The 15,603-nt window shown below is 50.5% G+C and overlaps 1 protein-coding gene across 1 annotated transcript in view; it reads left to right on the forward strand.

Annotated features, from left to right (window-relative positions):
- Positions 1-12,455, forward strand: part of MVD (mevalonate diphosphate decarboxylase) — a 21,778-nt gene extending 9,323 nt beyond the window's left edge. The window contains exons 2-11 of the mRNA XM_069739379.1: positions 28-96; positions 328-398; positions 702-816; positions 3,805-3,948; positions 8,658-8,857; positions 9,105-9,179; positions 9,950-10,168; positions 10,793-10,908; positions 11,790-11,898; positions 12,152-12,455. Coding sequence (XP_069595480.1) covers positions 45-96; positions 328-398; positions 702-816; positions 3,805-3,948; positions 8,658-8,857; positions 9,105-9,179; positions 9,950-10,168; positions 10,793-10,908; positions 11,790-11,898; positions 12,152-12,232 — 1,182 coding nt within the window. The 5' untranslated portion in view covers positions 28-44 and the 3' untranslated portion in view covers positions 12,233-12,455. The remainder of the gene's footprint in view (positions 1-27; positions 97-327; positions 399-701; positions 817-3,804; positions 3,949-8,657; positions 8,858-9,104; positions 9,180-9,949; positions 10,169-10,792; positions 10,909-11,789; positions 11,899-12,151) is intronic.
- The last annotated feature ends 3,148 nt before the right edge of the window (positions 12,456-15,603 follow it).

Below are 15,603 nucleotides of genomic sequence, written 5' to 3' on the forward strand. Positions count from 1 at the left end.
ATTCTCACCGTTATTTCACCTTTTCAGCGCACACAGATCTGACGATGAAGAAGGTGACCTGCACGGCTCCCGTTAACATCGCCGTCATCAAATACTGTGAGTGACTGCACATGGGAAGATGGGAGACGTTTACAGAAAGCGTCAAAGGGGCTTCACCCGGCCCAAACCTCCGGCCCCCCGAGACCGGCAGCTCTCTGCTCCTACTGCCGACGGGGCGACCGCAGGTCCTGCACAGCCGAGCGTCGGGGGCCGCTGTGCCAGGAAGACGTCAGAGGGGGGCGCAGCGCCGGAATAATCTCACATTCATCTAATTGTCTCTATTCATAGGGGGGAAGAGGAACGAGGAACTGATTCTCCCAATTAACTCCTCCCTCAGTGTCACGCTGCACCAGGACCAGGTGGGTGATGTCTGCTGCTACATACAGGAGACCTCCAAAAAGTGTGTAAATGTAGGAGAATGGGGTCTGCAGGGAGACCACCGATATATTCTGCAGTGCTGACTGTGAATGCAGAGTCTGGGAGGGTCGGAGAACGTCCCCCGATTATCAGCAGAACGTCCCACACTGCCAGTATTAACCTGACAGGAGGGAATTAGCATCACGTACTGGTGACAACATGGCTCCAGCAGGAGCTGCTCCTCCCAGACTGCAGCTAAAACATCCGTCTCCTCATCCACTGATTATATGATTTGTTATTCACAGTTAAAAACCACAACCACAGTGTGTGCAAGTCGGGAATTCACCGAGGACCGGATCTGGCTGAATGGCAAAGAGGAGAATATTAGTCACCCGAGGCTCCAGTCCTGCTTACGGGAGAGTGAGTGACAAAATGCATGAAAATGTATATAACCTTCACATACTGTATATTACTGATCCTGAGTTACCTCCTGTATTACACTCCAGAGCTGCACTCACTATTCTGCTGGTGCAGTCACTGTGTACATACATTACATTACTGATCCTGAGTTACATCCTGTATTATACTCCAGAGCTGCACTCACTATTCTGCTGGTGCAGTCACTGTGTACATACATTACTGATCCTGAGTTACATCCTGTATTATACTCCAGAGCTGCACTCACTATTCTGCTGGTGCAGTCACTGTGTACATACATTACATTACTGTTCCTGAGTTACATCCTGTATTATACTCCAGAGCTGCACTCACTATTCTGCTGGTGCAGTCACTGTGTACATACATTACATTACTGATCCTGAGTTACATCCTGTATTATACTCCAGAGCTGCACTCACTATTCTGCTGGTGCAGTCACTGTGTACATACATTACATTACTGATCCTGAGTTACATCCTGTATTATACTCCAGAGCTGCACTCACTATTCTGCTGGTGCAGTCACTGTGTACATACATTACATTACTGATCCTGAGTTACCTCCTGTATTATACTCCAGAGCTGCACTCAATATTCTGCTGGTGTAGTCACTGTGTACATACATTACTGATCCTGAGTTACATCCTGTATTATACCCCAGAGCTGCACTCGCTATTCTGCTGGTGCAGTCACTGTGTACATACATTACATTACTGATCCTGAGTTACCTCCTGTATTATACTCCAGAGCTGCACTCAATATTCTGCTGGTGCAGTCACTGTGTACATACATTACTTTACTGATCCTGAGTTACATCCTGTATTATTCCCTAGAGCTGCACTCACTATTCTGCTGGTGCAGTCACTGTGTACATAATTACATTACTGATCCTGAGTTACATCCTGTATTATACCCTAGAGCTGCACTCACTATTCTGCTGGTGCAGTCACTGTGTACATAATTACATTACTGATCCTGAGTTACATCCTGTATTATACCCCAGAGCTGTACTCACTATTCTGCTGGTGCAGTCACTGTGTACATACATTACATTACTGATCCTGAGTTACATCCTGTATTATACTCCAGAGCTGCACTCACTATTCTGCTGGTGCAGTCACTGTGTACATACATTACATTACTGATCCTGAGTTACATCCTGTATTATACTCCAGAGCTGCACTCACTATTCTGCTGGTGCAATCACTCTGTACATACATTACATTACTGATCCTGATTTACATCCTGTATTATACCCAGAGCTGCACTCACTATTCTGCTGGTGCAGTCACTGTTTACATACATTACATTACTGATCCTGAGTTACATCCTGTATTATACTGCAGAGCTGCACTCACTATTGTGCTGGTGCAGTCACTGTGTACATACATTACATTACTGATCCTGAGTTACATCCTGTATTATACTCCAGAGCTGCACTCACTATTCTGCTGGTGCAGTCACTGTTTACATACATTACATTACTGATCCTGAGTTACATCCTGTATTATACCCTAGAGCTGCACTCACTATTCTGCTGGTGCAGTCACTGTGTACATACATTACATTACTGATCCTGAGTTACATCCTGTATTATACTCCAGAGCTGCACTCACTATTCTGCTGGTGTAGTCACTGTGTACATACATTACATTACTGATCCTGAGTTACATCCTGTATTATACCCTAGAGCTGCACTCACTATTCTGCTGGTGCAGTCAGTTTGTACATACATTACATTACTGACCCTGAGTTACATCCTGTATTATACTCCAGAGCTGCAGTCACTATTCTGCTGGTGCAGTCACTGTGTACATACATTACATTACTGACCCTGAGTTACATCCTGTATTATACCCCAGAGCTGCAGTCACTATTCTGCTGTTGCAGTCACTGTGTACATACATTACATTACTGATGCTGAGTTACATCCTGTATTATACTCCAGAGCTGCACTCACTATTCTGCTGGTGCAGTCACTGTGTACACACATTACATTACTGATGCTGAGTTACATCCTGTATTATACTCCAGAGCTGCACTCACTATTCTGCTGTGTTATTGGACATAGTATACAGACATCTTAGTCTCTTACAGATGCTGGAGCTCAGATTCTCCTCTTTTCTGGTCTGTACATCGGTCACTGTACCGTAATCTGATAAAGTATCTGCATTGCGGAGCTCGGCTGAGGCGAGTGATGTCTCACCATCTTGCTGACTGTTTCTGTGAGAAATCGAAAAGCCGTCACCTGGACTCACAAAACTAGCAGAAATATATACTGTATATAAAAAGCCACAAAACAAAAAGGGTCTGCTAAAAATAAGCCTTTATTATAACCATATGGCAACAGTGCATGTACTTGGGAAAGATATACGCGGGTGGACAGGATAAAATACGATATAGACAAAAAAATGTATAAATAAATAATCCCACAATCTTATTGCAAGGACATATATGGAATGTTGTGCATACAAAGGAGTTATACAGCTAGTGAGTAAGAAAAGAGCAAAATGTTAAATTGCATATAAATAAAGTGCATGTGCGTGTACACATTAACAATGTGCAAAAAAGTGCCAACGATATGTGCAAACTACACAAAGAAACATGAGGGAGGAACAACTCGCAGTGCACGCTGTGTCCTCTCCTGCACCGCAGTATTGTATATGCACACCAGTGCTTTCTTAAATATATATGGGAATTACACAATTAAACGTATATATACCTGTCCTGCGTGCCCAAGTACAGAGCACCCCATCTTGCTGACTGTTTCCGGTAGCCCCAGCAGAGCTGTATTTGCTGTTTGGGGAGTCACACAGGTGGAGGTTCAGCACAAGATCCATTACACGATGTCAGATGAACACTACTCGCCCATCATTTACACCCCTGATCTCGCCATTAAGGACCCGTGTGACCACCAGTGAATATTTCCAGTTTATCCACCGTTATTTGTTTTCTTTCCGATTCACTGCAGTCCGTCGCTTGGCCAGAAAGAGGAGAAGCAGCGGAGAGGACGGCGTCTCCAGGGTCCTGAATTACAAGGTCCACATCTGCTCAGCCAACAACTTCCCCACGGCGGCCGGGCTGGCGTCTTCTGCGGCCGGATATGCCTGTCTGGGTAAGTAAGGGCTTAACTGCAGGCCATCACCTGTGTGCCGCTGTGCTGTCACTGTACATGTGAGCAGAGCCCGCCGTGCAGGAAGAGGCTGATGATATGCACGCTCCCCTCATGCCCCCCCACTGCTAGCAACAAGCCCACCGTGCAGGAAGAGGCTGCTGATATGAACGTTCCCCTCGTCCCCCCACCGCTAGCAACAAGCCCACCGTGCAGGAAGAGGCTGCTGATATGCACGCTTCCCTCATCCCCCCCCACTGCTAGCAACAAGCCCACCGTGCAGGAAGAGGCTGCTGATATGCACGCTCCCCCCGTCCTCCCACCGCTAGCAACAAGCCCACCGTGCAGGAAGAGGCTGCTGATATGCACGCTCCCCCCGTCCTCCCACCGCTAGCAACAAGCCCACCGTGCAGGAAGAGGCTGCTGATATGAACGTTCCCCTCGTCCCCCCACCGCTAGCAACAAGCCCACCGTGCAGGAAGAGGCTAATGATATGCACACTCCCCTCGTCCCCCAACCGCTAGCAACAAGCCCACCGTGCAGGAAGAGGCTGATGATATGCACGCTCCCCTCGTCCCCCCACCGCTAGCAACAAGCCCACTGTGCAGGAAGAGGCTAATGATATGCACACTCCCCTCGTCCCCCAACCGCTAGCAACAAGCCCACCGTGCAGGAAGAGGCTGATGATATGCACGCTCCCCTCATCCCCCCCCACTGCTAGCAACAAGCCCACCGTGCAGGAAGAGGCTGCTGATATGCACGTTCCCCTCGTCCCCCCACCGCTAGCAACAAGCCCACCGTGCAGGAAGAGGCTGATGATATGCACACTCCCCTCGTCACCCCACCGCTAGCAACAAGCCCACCGTGCAGGAAGAGGCTAATGATATGCACGCTCCCCTCGTCCCCCCACCGCTAGCAACAAGCCCACCGTGCAGGAAGAGGCTGATGATATGCACGCTCCCCTCATCCCCCAACCGCTAGCAACAAGCCCACCGTGCAGGAAGAGGCTGATGATATGCACGCTCCCCTCATCCCCCCCACTGCTAGCAACAAGCCCACCGTGCAGGAAGAGGCTGCTGATATGCACGCTCCCCTCATCCCCCCCACTGCTAGCAACAAGCCCACCGTGCAGGAAGAGGCTGCTGATATGCACGTTCCCCTCGTCCCCCCACCGCTAGCAACAAGCCCACCGTGCAGGAAGAGGCTGATGATATGCACGCTCCCCTCATCCCCCAACCGCTAGCAACAAGCCCACCGTGCAGGAAGAGGCTGATGATATGCATTCTTCCCTCGTCCCCCCACCGCTAGCAACAAGCCCACCGTGCAGGAAGAGGCTGATGATATGCACGCTCCCCTCATCCCCCAACCGCTAGCAACAAGCCCACCGTGCAGGAAGAGGCTGATGATATGCACGCTCCCCTCATCCCCCCCACTGCTAGCAACAAGCCCACCGTGCAGGAAGAGGCTGCTGATATGCACGCTCCCCTCATCCCCCCCACTGCTAGCAACAAGCCCACCGTGCAGGAAGAGGCTGCTGATATGCACGTTCCCCTCGTCCCCCCACCGCTAGCAACAAGCCCACCGTGCAGGAAGAGGCTGATGATATGCACGCTCCCCTCATCCCCCAACCGCTAGCAACAAGCCCACCGTGCAGGAAGAGGCTGATGATATGCATTCTTCCCTCGTCCCCCCACTGCTAGCAACAAGCCCACCGTGCAGGAAGAGGCTGATGATATGCACGCTCCCCTCATCCCCCCACTGCTAGCAACAAGCCCACCGTGCAGGAAGAGGCTGATGATATGCACGCTCCCCTCATCCCCCAACCGCTAGCAACAAGCCCACCGTGCAGGAAGAGGCTGATGATATGCATTCTTCCCTCGTCCCCCCACTGCTAGCAACAAGCCCACCGTGCAGGAAGAGGCTGATGATATGCACGCTCCCCTCATCCCCCCACTGCTAGCAACAAGCCCACCGTGCAGGAAGAGGCTGATGATATGCACGCTCCCCTCATCCCCCCACTGCTAGCAACAAGCCCACCGTGCAGGAAGAGGCTGATGATATGCACGCTCCCCTCATCCCCCCACTGCTAGCAACAAGCCCACCGTGCAGGAAGAGGCTGATGATATGCACGCTTCCCTCGTCCCCCCACTGCTAGCAACAAGCCCACCGTGCAGGAAGAGGCTGATGATATGCACGCTCCCCTCATCCCCCCCCACTGCTAGCAACAAGCCCACCGTGCAGGAAGAGGCTGCTGATATGCACTTTCCCCTCGTCCCCCCACCGCTAGCAACAAGCCCACCGTGCAGGAAGAGGCTGATGATATGCACACTCCCCTCGTCCCCCCACCGCTAGCAACAAGCCCACCGTGCAGGAAGAGGCTGCTGATATGCACGTTCCCCTCGTCCCCCCACCGCTAGCAACAAGCCCACCGTGCAGGAAGAGGCTGATGATATGCACACTCCCCTCGTCCCCCCACCGCTAGCAACAAGCCCACCGTGCAGGAAGAGGCTAATGATATGCACGCTCCCCTCGTCCCCCCACCGCTAGCAACAAGCCCACCGTGCAGGAAGAGGCTGATGATATGCATTCTTCCCTCGTCCCCCCACTGCTAGCAACAAGCCCACCGTGCAGGAAGAGGCTGATGATATGCATGCTCCCCTCATCCCCCCACTGATAGCAACAAGCCCACCGTGCAGGAAGAGGCTGATGATATGCACGCTCCCCTCATCCCCCCACTGCTAGCAACAAGCCCACCGTGCAGGAAGAGGCTGATGATATGCACGCTTCCCTCATCCCCCCACTGCTAGCAACAAGCCCACCGTGCAGGAAGAGGCTGATGATATGCACGCTCCCCTCATCCCCCCACCGCTAGCAACAAGCCCACCGTGCAGGAAGAGGCTGCTGATATGCACGCTCCCCTCGTCCCCCCACCGCTAGCAACAAGCCCACCGTGCAGGAAGAGGCTGATGATATGCATTCTTCCCTCGTCCCCCCACTGCTAGCAACAAGCCCACCGTGCAGGAAGAGGCTGATGATATGCACGCTCCCCTCATCCCCCCACTGATAGCAACAAGCCCACCGTGCAGGAAGAGGCTGATGATATGCATTCTTCCCTCGTCCCCCCACTGCTAGCAACAAGCCCACCGTGCAGGAAGAGGCTGATGATATGCACGCTCCCCTCATCCCCCCACTGATAGCAACAAGCCCACCGTGCAGGAAGAGGCTGATGATATGCACGCTCCCCTCATCCCCCCACTGCTAGCAACAAGCCCACCGTGGAGGAAGAGGCTGATGATATGCACGCTCCCCTCATCCCCCCACTGCTAGCAACAAGCCCACCGTGCAGGAAGAGGCTGATGATATGCACGCTTCCCTCATCCCCCCACTGCTAGCAACAAGCCCACTGTGCAGGAAGCGTCTGATGATATGCACGCTCCCCTCATCCCCCACTGACAATAAGCCCACCATGCAGGAAGATGCTAATTATATGCACGCTCCCCTCATCCCCCACTGACAATAAGCCCACCATGCAGGAAGATGCTAATTATATGCACGCTCCCCTCATCCCCTGCTAGCAATAAGCCCACTGTGCAGGAAGAGTCTGATATGCTGCTCCCCTCATCCCCCACTAGCAACAAGCCCACCGTGCAGGAAGCATCTGATGATCTGCACGCTCCTTTCACCACCAGCAATGAGTCCGCCGTGCAGGAAGCGTCCGATATGCACGCTCCCCTCATTCGCAATCCCCCCCCCCCCGCTAGCAATAAGCCAACCGTGCAGGAATCGTCCGTTATACACGTTCCCCTCATTCACAATCCCCCCCCCCACTAGCAATATAGCAATAAGCCCACCGTGCAGGAAGCATCTGATGATATGTACGCTCCCCTCATTCCACACCAGCAAGGAGTCCACCGTGCAGGAAGCATCTGATAATATGTACGCTCCCCTCACCACCAGCAATAAGCCCACCATGCAGGAATCATCTGATATGCACACTCCCCTCATCTCCCGCTAGCAATGAGTCCACCGTGCAGGAATCGTCTGATGTGCACGCTCTCCTTGTTCCCCAGCAATGAGTCCATGGTGCATATATGTAAATACACAAAAACGTCTGCCCCAATACACACCGGTGACCGACTGGTGAAATGAGTGTGTCTGACTACTGTCCGGGGTCCTCTCTGATTTCACGGATTCCCTTTACAGGGAATCTATCAGCAGGTTTTTGCTGTGTAATCTGAGTGTAGCAGAGACTCTGATTCCAGCGATGTCACTTACTGGGTTGTGTGTTATTGTAGATTTTTACTACAGGACTAGATGTCCAACCCAGCCCCCAGTACTTATTAGCAGCTTTCTGCCTATGCACAGTGTACACAGAAATCTGTCAATCAGTGATGTGTGCGAGGTTATACAGAGCTCAGCATTCAGAGCACTGCTAGATCTGCAGCACAGAAAACAGTGACTCTATCACAACTGCTGCTTCCAGTGAAGTGATATATCGCTGGAATCAGGGTCTCTTCCCTTACATCGTGCTGCTGTCACATTACATGACAAAAACCTGCTGTCAGATTCCCTTTAACATTGTAAATGTTTTGAACTTTGCCATTTCTCCATTCACATCCAGATCTGCGGTCTGTGTCCTGCTGGTGACACGTGGAGGCATTCGATGATTAATGTTATTTTCTTTCTATAATGATGGTTGCTTGATTCCTCAGTGTACTCACTGGCCAAGCTGTACGGTGTGGACGGTGAGCTGTCGGAGATTGCCAGGCAGGGTTCTGGAAGCGCCTGCAGGAGCATGTATGGGGGATTTGTCCAGTGGGTCATGGGCAAGAGAGAAGACGGGAAGGACAGCCTGGCCCAGCAGGTGGAAGCGGAGACTCATTGGCCGGAGCTGCGGATTCTGATCATGGTGGTAAGTATGAGGGCATTAAGGGGTCATCACAGTGATGGCGTATTGCCAGGGTGGGCCGCCATTGTATGACCTGGCCTCTGGGACCCCCAGTTGCTCTAAGCATAAAGGGGTCGCAGTGCTAGGAGAGCAATGAGCTGACGATTGTCCCTGATTACCGACGTTCCCAGCAATGTGCCGTCACCTTATAAACCGCTCTGCCCTGATGGTGCCCAGGATGGCAGTAAACGCTGTGCACCTATTATTTCAGGCCAGCGCCGAGAAGAAGCACGTTGGTAGCACAGCGGGCATGCAGACGAGTGTAGAGACAAGCCCCCTGCTGAAGGTAAGCAAGATCTACGTGCAAAATGTCCAGCACCACCTTGAAGGGTTAACAGCGTAAGCAGGTGTGTATACGGGCACTAGGTAAGCCCACCGCAACCCTTACCCACATGGAATCCACTATTGCCGCACGTGTAAAATACTCTGCCGCGTTCCCTATGTCTCCAAATTATTATTTTCTGGAAAGGGTTCTCTGCAGTAAAAGCCTGGCGGGAAATTCAGGATTTCAACAGTGAACCAACCCTAATGCCTTCAGTCTGGTTTTCTATGTCCTATACAGTAGAACGCAGTCTTTTGTTCCCTGTTATCAGCCCAGGTAGATGCAGTCTGTAGAGTTTCAGCCGAATGTGCAGCAGGAAGGTCACAACCGCCGCACCCACGATGACATCTCTGATCTCCTGGGATATTTACTTCTGCATGTGATGTCGGTGGCTCCTCTTATAGATGACGGGAGGGCACAAGAGGGGTCTAGATCAAAGGGGTGGGGGTCTAGATGAAGGGGGAACGAGGAGAGTCTAGCTGAATGGGGGGACCAGAGCGGTCTAGATGAAAGGGGGGACAAGAGCGGTCTAGATGAATGGGGGGACAAGGGGTCAAGATGAGGGGAGTCTAGATGAGAGGGGAGCCTAGATGAAAGGGGTAACGAGTCGTTTAGATAAATGGGGGGTTGAGTGGAGTCACTGCTGTACTAATATAAGTCCTTGAGCTCTGGGCAGCGGTGGTGGCAGAGCAGACGTCCGCTCGTGTTACTTTTTGTGTTCTACTTTCCCGCAGTTTCGGGCTGAATCGCTCGTGCCGGGACGAATGGTCGAGATGATCGACGCCATTAAAAAAAAGGACTTTGAAGCTTTTGGGCAGCTGACTATGAAAGACAGTAACCAGTTCCACGCTACGTGCCTGGACACCCACCCCCCGATCTTTTACCTTAACCAGGTCTCCCAGAGCATCATCGGCTTGGTTCACCGGTACAATGCCCACTATGGCCAGACTAAGGTAAATATTAGGCGAACGTCTTCCCATCTTGGCGGGAGCGGCTGACCATCTAATGTGTATGGGGTGTCTTGACTGATCGATCCTGTTGGATTTCACCTGCTTGGGGCCTTTGTTCTCACCGGGGTCGGCTCGTTCTGCTGGCTGCTTGCTCCCCTCCATCTGTTTCCCTCCTAGCCCCTTGGTTTTTTGTTCCTGTTGTGTACTAGAGAGTTGCTCCCAATCCTTATTGCTTCCTACAAGGCAGCAGGATCTTTCTTTACCGTCCATCTTTGTACCCCAGGTCTGATTGGGCAGCACGGTGGCTTAGTGGTTAGCACTGCAGCCTTGCAACTCTGGAGTCCTCAGATCCCACCAAGGACATCTGCATAGAGTTTGTATGTTCTCCCCGTGTTTGCGTGGGTTTCCTCCGGGTACTCTGGTTTCCTCCCACATTTCAAACACATACTGATAAAGAATTTAGATTGTGAGCCCCATCAGGGACAGTGATGATAATGAAGGTAAAGTGCTGCGGAATATGTTAGCGCTATATAAAAATAAAGATGATTATTATTATTGCAGCCTGTGCAGATTTTATTGCCGACCCTTCTTCTTGCACGCTCCTTCCATGTTTTCTGTGTCTTGCAGGTTGCTTATAGCTTCGATGCAGGTCCTAACGCCGTCATCTTCACCCTGGAGCCAACGGTCAATGAGTTTGTGGAGGTGGTGAAGCGTTCCTTCCCTCCGGAGTCTAACGGAGACCCGTAAGTTACAGAATCTCCCCCATCTCAGGTATGATGACCCGCAGCCTGAGAGACCACCGGGACTGGGACGTTGCTACCAGCTCTGTCCAGGTCCATTCACAGAGAGCAGATTTGTTGTAGAAATCTCTGAAACTAAATCTTCTATTCATCTGATTGGGGCTGTTTTGGGTTTTATAAGTCTCTTTACGATGTATGGAGCCTTCACAGAGATTTCTGCAACAAATATATATACAGTTCTGTGCTCCAGAAAATCACAAAACCGCACGGGGAGCGATGCATAATTTATAAAGCCGCCATATTGGGGAACGCCTAAGTAGTGACTGCACAGCGATCGTTTATCTTAGTTCTTGGACTCTCGATACTTTGCACTTTATTAGCTTTTTGCATTGCTGCTCCCCGCGGGGAGATCTCTAGAGAACACAGCGTGAGTTTTCCCATCGTGTTTCTGTCAGATGTCGCCCGGGACGCTGTGACTACAGTAGTGCAGTATGGGAGCGATTGTGTCCGTTTCTGTAGTCACAGTATCCACCATCATCATCACCACAACGGCAAAGTGCACGATATTGAGGAATTCGCAAGAGGAGACGAGAAATCTCCAGCTGAGACTTCGCCTCATTGCCTTCCTCCGCGTCGCTGACCTCATCCTCCATTAGGCAGCGCACGTTTCATCAGACACGTTACCCAGGTCTTACCATTCTCTGTAAACTTTCTTCTTATTGTGTAAGTCTTCCAGGCGGATTCCCGTCTGCAGATCCTCCGTTATTATATGATGGTTTGTCTAATGCTGGGAAAGCTGGGTGACTCCATTGACGCTTACGATTGTCCCTCAGAACTCTCCCACATTCATCTCCTTGTCTGACCCATCGTCTGTTCCTCTACAGATATCTGAAGGGACTGTCGGTCGCTCCGGCTCCTCTGTCTCAGGAGCTCCTGTCTGCTGTAGAAACGGATGTGAGCTCAGGAGCAGTGCGCTACGTCATTGTCACACAGGTATATTGTGCCCATCCATTACTGATAACGAGACCACTCGCCCCCCAATACGTCGGCCAGAGTTGATGGATATGAATTTACAGACTGTAATTGCAGCTCCGGATGTGACTAGAGACGTGATGTAACTAATAATCAGAGCGTTTGTATCCAGATTTAAAACTTCAGATATTGTTCAATCTATCGAAACTAAATCTCCATGAATGCGTCCGCTCCGCATAGATGTCTTCTGACTCTTCACGGATTTATTTTGCAGCCAGGACCCGGCCCCACGGAGTCACAAGATCTCTCCTTGGATCTGTTGGGATCTGACGGCCTTCCCAAGACAAGTGTCTGAAGTCACCGGGTGTCACAGGACAATTGTTTGATCACATTTTCTAACGGCAGCGGCATCGGTTTGTTCCTCAGAACATCTCCAGGAAAATAATTATTTAAAGCAGCTGGATTTCTACAGGAAAAAGAAATGCAACTTTTTCGGCATCATAAAATTTTTATATCCGATTTCCCCAGTTTATTGGGAAAATGTAAAAAAAATACACTAATAAATAATTTTGCCTCAATTTTTCACTCATTTGGAAGGTGGGGATAATGAGAATATTCTCCGTCTTATCTACAGTGGATTATGCAGATGGCGAGATAAATGTCATAGGATAAGGAAGGGTAGCTAGAAGGAATATAGAGCGCACATAGGGTCTTATCCGAGATAAAGGGAATATTAGTGAGAGATAGTATAAATTCACTCGCCTATTATGGTTGTGTGAGGCACAACCACTGCACTTAGCATTGGCGGCTGCTGCAGGCCCCGATGTGATGATCCTTGGCTAGATGAAGAGAATGGGGCATCAGACTGCGCTGCTCGCCGGTCAGGATCATGGAAAAGAGAAGTCCAAGTAGATGGAATAGAGAATAGACTTTACTTCTACGCATTTCATGGTGATCACACCACTTCCTCAGGACAGTCCTGGACTTCTCTGGTCCATTCTCCTGACAGGCGAGCAGCGCAGTCTGATGCCCCATTCTCTTCACCTAGTATAGGATTAGGAAAGCGTCCCTGAAATCTCTCCATGTGCTCCCTGGTACCAGTCAGTGCGCACTGTAAAGCCCCCCATACACAATAATGGCTGTCAGCCAAGCGAATGTTCAGTGGAAATCTGTCTCCCCCATACAGGAGCTCAGCCGAGTACTGTGTGAGAGCCTCTGCCAGACTCCTCTTGGTCCTCTTTCCCCCTGGACTGCTCTTGGGCCCCCCTCCATCATCTGGACTCCTTTTGCCCCCCTATCATCTGGACTCCTTCTTGGTCCTCCTCCCCCTGGACTCCTCTTGGTCCTCCTCCCCCGGACTCCTCTTGGGCCCCCTCCCCCCATCATTTGAACTCCTTCTTGGTCCACCCCCCCTGGACTCCTCTTGCCCCCCCCCCATCATCTGGACTCCTTGGTCTCCCTCCCCCTGGACTCCTCTTGCCCCCCCCCCATCATCTGGACTCCTTCTTGGTCCCCCTCCCCCTGGACTCCTCTTGGCCCCCCTCCCCCTATCATCTGGACTCCTCTTGGTCCCCCCACATTATCTGGACCCCTCTGGCAGCGGCTGTTTTCCTGGATAACCAGGATTGGCCATGTAACAGGCCGGTTCCTTCTCGGGAGCCCCCCACCCTGTACACATCAGACTCTCAGATGCTATCGGGTGGTTTCGGCATATGGGACCTTACGCCAGGTGAAAGCAGAATACAATCTGTTGTTTGCTGTATTCTGGTATTTTTGGCTGAGGAGAGAGCGATTGTAGGATGGCTAAATGCAAACAATTGCTCTTTGTTATCAGCCATGTCTCTCTGGGGGGGGGGGGTGTAATGTTTTCCAATGAGGACCAGTAAATGCTGAGACCCCCTGCCCCCACCATCGCTGCTCTGTCACATTTCTGCATTGCAGAGTTCCCTTCCTTAGATCTCATACAGCCTGATCTCGGTCGATACTGAGGGAGCCATTGTGTGATCGGAAGGGATCTGGTCAGGAAAATGGGGCAAAAATAGTAAAACGTTTTCTCTAAATCTCCGGCATCTGGTTTGGGAACAAGAATCGACTGCTGGGTTCCCCTGAATATCAAGATAACATTATATCGCCAGAACAGTCAAATCCCCCCCCTAAAAGAGGAGAGACGGCGGGACAGAGGTCCCCCCATAGCGAGCCTGCGCCTGTACACGACGGACCACGGATCTCCCTTGTCGATGCTCGGAGACTTATAAAGAAACGTCGTTTTTAAACTAAATATCATTAAGATTTTCTTTCCAATATTATGTAGGGTAAAAAATAAAAATCTTGTGGTTTTCACCCTAACAATTGCACAGCCACCATTAGACTGAAATTAATGTTCTGTGGATTACAGCGACCAACAACACAGGATCCACCATGCACAATAAGTGATGTCACAGCTCACCTCCTCCTCCTGTACAATGACTGATAACACAGCAGCCATCATTCTCATTAGGTGATGTCACAGCCCTACCTCCTCCTCCTCTACAATAACTGATAACACCTCTATGTACAGTAGATAACAGGATCCACCATTCACAATAGGTCATGTCACAGCTCACCTCCTCCTCCTGTACAATGACTGATAACCTCTATGTACAGTAGATAACAGGATCCACCATTCACAATAGGTGATGTCACAGCTCACCTCCTCCTCCTGTACAATGACTGATAACCTCTATGTACAGTAGATAACAGGATCCACCATTCACAATAGGTGATGTCACAGCTCACCTCCTCCTCCTGTACAATGACTGATAACATCTCTATGTACAGTAGATAACACAGGATTCACCATTCAAAATAGGTGATATCACAGCTCAACTCCTCCTCCTGTACAATGACTGAACACAGCTGCCATCATTCTCAATAGGTGATGTCACAGCTCGCCTCCTCCTCTGCAATAACTGATAACACCTATATATACAGTAGATAACGCGGAAACCACCATTCACAGTAGGTGATGTCACAGCTCCCCTCCTCCTCCTGTACAATGACTGATAACACAGGATCCACCATTCACAATAGATGTCACAGCTCACCTCCTCCTGTACAATGACTGATAACACCTCTATATACAGTAGCTAACACAGGATCCATCATTCACAATAGGTTATGTCACAGCTCACCTCCTCCATCTGCACAGGTCCCAGATGATGCCCACTACACTTTCCCATTTGTTAGCTGCAGACCTATAGTTAGGCGATATCTTTGAGACTTTGACGACCCCTTTTCGCGCCCCTTCTCCCCCACCTCTTCTCTTTGCTTGGGTATTGGGGAGGTTATGTCATTTCTCTCATTTCCGCGGCTTCTGACGACTTTCCTGGCCTCCTCGGTTCTTTGCTTTGTGTTAGACCAAAACTAATGAGACGATTCAGATTATTTTGTCCCAAGTTTCACAGGTGAAATAACTTTACTTATTGCTATTATAAAAATGATGAAGGGGAGGAGAAGAGGTGAGGAGGTAAGATGGAGAGGAGAAGAGAAAATGTAAGGTAAGATGGGGAGGAGAAGAGGTGAGGAGGAGAAGAGATGAGGAGGTAAGCTGGGGAGGAGAAGAGGTGAGGGGGTAAGCTGGGGAGGAGAAGAGGTGAGGTAAGATAAGAGGTGTGGAGGAGAAGAGATGAGGATGTAAGATGATAAGAAGTGAGGAGGAGAAGAGACGAGGAGGTAAGCTGGGGAGGA

This window comes from Ranitomeya imitator, chromosome 9 (assembly GCF_032444005.1).
Source record: "Ranitomeya imitator isolate aRanImi1 chromosome 9, aRanImi1.pri, whole genome shotgun sequence".
Taxonomy (NCBI): Eukaryota; Metazoa; Chordata; class Amphibia; order Anura; family Dendrobatidae; genus Ranitomeya; species Ranitomeya imitator.